At 34.1% G+C, this 3,562-nt stretch overlaps 1 protein-coding gene across 1 annotated transcript; it reads left to right on the plus strand.

The window, feature by feature from the left end:
* The first annotated feature begins 684 nt into the window (after positions 1-684).
* On the plus strand, positions 685-2,018 carry LOC123718204 (NADH-ubiquinone oxidoreductase chain 5-like). The gene is given in 4 exon segments (XM_045674645.1): positions 685-1,021; positions 1,024-1,219; positions 1,738-1,924; positions 1,926-2,018. Coding segments are annotated over 4 exon segments (813 nt in total).
* The last annotated feature ends 1,544 nt before the right edge of the window (positions 2,019-3,562 follow it).

Raw genomic sequence — 3,562 nt, forward strand, 5'->3', positions numbered from 1 at the left:
GATTGCACAATTCTAGAACGTTCGCCTCTTTGTCTCTTTCGCACGTTGCTCCGTCCTTGTCGTACGGCGTTCTAGAGTGCTCAGTCTAGTTTCGAGAAAGTTCTGATCTTCTCTCTCTCTCTCTCGTATCATTTCGTCCTTGTCTCACACCTAGAAAGTTCGGTCTAGAATATTCCTTCATCAAAGGGTTATACCTAGGCCTGATAACGCCTGAAAACGGGTCTCCTGAAAACTGCACCACTCGACTACACATGTTCTGAAACCGACTGAAAAAAGGTTTCAGCTTCCTGAAAACTAGGGTAACATTATGGAAATTACAATTTTCTAATATGAGATTGACCCTCTCCTGAAACGGTCAGAAATCATATTACAGCCTGCTGAAAAGTTCTCTAACTAGTGGAAAAAATCTAGAAACATGCAGTCGACCCGTGTTCGTAACAATACCTTAAGCATGCGGCACTATTATCGTGAATTTGTTACGCAGGACAAAAAAGGAAGATAAGAAATATCCAAGCTATAGCTTGGCAAACTGGCTTTGTTTCGCCACAAGCGCACAAGTCCAGAGTTGCAATACCTACCGTTCAAGAAGCTTTGAAGCCAGCTCCTAGAAGTTCACGAAGCCAGCTTCTTGGCTATGATGTTTGAGCTTCATCAATTTTCACTGCTCCTAGTTTGCAAGCGGACATGGATAGACACTCTGAAGAGATTCCAATCGTATCCCCAAGCAGGCGCTTGATTGGCGCCTTAGTGACGGCTGGAGTTTATTTATTAATTCGGTTTAATTCTTTATTGATTGGAACAGAATTTTTAAAAATATTACTATTAATATCAGGATTAAAAATATTTACAGCTGGAATTTCAGCCTTTTATGAGTTTGATTTGAAGAAAATTATTGCATTGTCAACTTTAAGGCAATTAGGGTTAATAATGAGAATTTTAAGAATAGGATTTAGAGATTTGGCATTTTTTCATTTATTAACTCATGCTATATTTAAAGATTTATTATTTATATGTGCTGGAATAATCATATGATAAATGATAATCAAGATATTCGCTATATAGGTGGGTTAAGCATTTATATTCCTATAACTTCTCATTGTTTTAATATTTCTAATTTATCTTTATGTGGGATTCCATTTTTATCTGGTTTTTATTCTAATTTAGTCTTAGAAATGGTTAGAGTAAGAACCGTATTATACCATGACCGTGCTATGAACGTGTCAGGCAAAAAAATATTCTTTGTATGAAAAGTATGAAACTATGCTCACCGTCATCCGTCACCAACCAACACCGTCGCGTGTCATGCTCGGAGCGGCAACTATTCTCAATGAGAATATTTTGCCCGTCCTGGTACGCTTCATGCCGTGAGCAGACCTGTTCTAGCCGCGTATGTCCAATATTCCCCTTTGGTTTTTCGTTCTTGTATGAAATCGTGAATCCAGTAGCGTTTTGTTGTACGTTCTTCTTCTTCTTCATCCAATATTATGGCAATCATTGCCAATTGTCTAGCGGTTCCTCTAATAGCCATAGTGACATGAAAGCCCACGTCCGCTAGAGTCTGATATGCACATGAGAATGACGGATTCCGATCAACTACGTTATAATAATATAAGGACATCATACGGGTACAAAACGCCGTCGGTCCGTTCAGTGGGCAAGGTAGACCGTGTCGTATTATTTTCCGTGCCTGACACGTTCATAGGACGGCCATGGTATAATACGGTGTAATGGGTAGAGACCTTTAATTGTATTTTATTCAGTTCGTCTTTCATTGTATTTGATAGTAAATGAATTTAATTTATTTAGAGTTTATAATTTATATGATGAAGATTATACAATATTAAAGAGAATGATTTTACTTTTATTTATAAGAGTGACAGGGAGATTTTTGAGTTTGTTTATTTTTAGTTATCCTCATATAATTTTTTGTACCAATTTATTTAATTATAGTATTATATGTGAGATTTTTTGGCTTTGAACGAGCGGGAGAGATGTGGAGAGAAATTTACATTCAATGAAATACACCAGAAAGTATTGCAAACAATTAAAAATGCTTCGAGCACGTTTCCCGCGTTTGTCAAACTTTTTCTAAATTCGTAATGGCCGCTATGGCGGTTTTTCATATTTTTTAATGTCTCACTTGAATGTGTATCTCCATTACACATTTAAACAAAGTTTACATGACATGTTATATAATTTTGAACATTTAAAATATTCTTAAATTTTTTATTATAAAAAATAAATTAAAACATATTTACAAGTTTGCTTTGGCGTTTTTATCTTTCGTTTCTACTCCAAAGGGAACAAAATGAAAGGAAAAAAGGCTCTTAAATAACGAACATGGTATTACAATTATTGTCCAGTTTGTCTTTGTTTACAAGCTGCTTATTCTCGGTCGTCGCTGACGGACATACAGCTTGAGTGATTCCTATATAAGGCTTTTTAAGGCTCCTTCAAAGAGCCCAAATTGAAAGTGTATCGGAAGTATCACTTAACATCAGATGAGACTCCTGTTCCTGTGTTATAACAAAATCTCAACGAATAATGATGAATATATGTATATATACATATATACCCCGAGAAAAATATCTATATCATTTGCGTGGCGTGCAAATTTGTCTTAAAATGTTTTTTACGTACATTATTAGTCGTATGAATTGGTCAATTCTTATGTTATTTGTATCGTACATATCATATCAATTGTTATTAAATTTATATGAACTACAATGTCTCACGCAAATAATAAAATTATTATTTAGGAAAATTCCTAGTCGACTTTTAAAGACTCTAGTCGGAAGATCTTTTAATTATTTTGGTAAATTATTGTAAACCTTAATAGCCATACAAAAGGTGTTTCTCCTAAAGAGTTCCAGATTGATTTTTGTCACAGCCAATCTCCTCTCCATGTCTACTTCTTACATCGATTTCTATATTCGACTTATTCTAGTACTAATTATTACGTTATCAAATTAATATTGATATATGGTTTAACGCAAATCAAATCATTAATAGAATAATATTTATTTTTCAAAAACATATTAAGTCGATTTTTATAAACGAAACTAAGATCTTTTAATGATTTTGCTAGTTTTTGAAAACCTTGGGACATTGATTGAATGTATAATTATTTACAAAAGGGCCTACTTACATACAACCTTTTGGTTTAATTTAAGCATCACTTTACGATTGCCGTGTATTAAAAAAAATTGTTCATGTCTTAGATTCTGACACTACAACATCTTTAAATTAATTAAAAAATTCGTTGACAATGGAAACACGTAAGTCTCCAAACTTTCATATATTCGCTGTATGTTTGCTAACGCCCGTGTAATGGCAACACCGATTTGAATTATTCCCACGTACGTTGGAATGCGCTTTGATTTTTTAATCACAAAAGCGCGGACAAAATTTGTTCCGTCGGTATTTTTGTATTACAATCATTTTGTTTTTGTTAACGGCAAATGTTTATATTTATTTATATATATAACTAGCTGCCCCCGCGAACTTCGTTTCTCCTTAATGTGATTTTAGTTAGCCTTAATACCGTGACACGAAAGAATAA

This window comes from Pieris brassicae, chromosome 14 (genome assembly GCF_905147105.1).
Source record: "Pieris brassicae chromosome 14, ilPieBrab1.1, whole genome shotgun sequence".
Lineage (NCBI taxonomy): Eukaryota > Metazoa > Arthropoda > Insecta > Lepidoptera > Pieridae > Pieris > Pieris brassicae.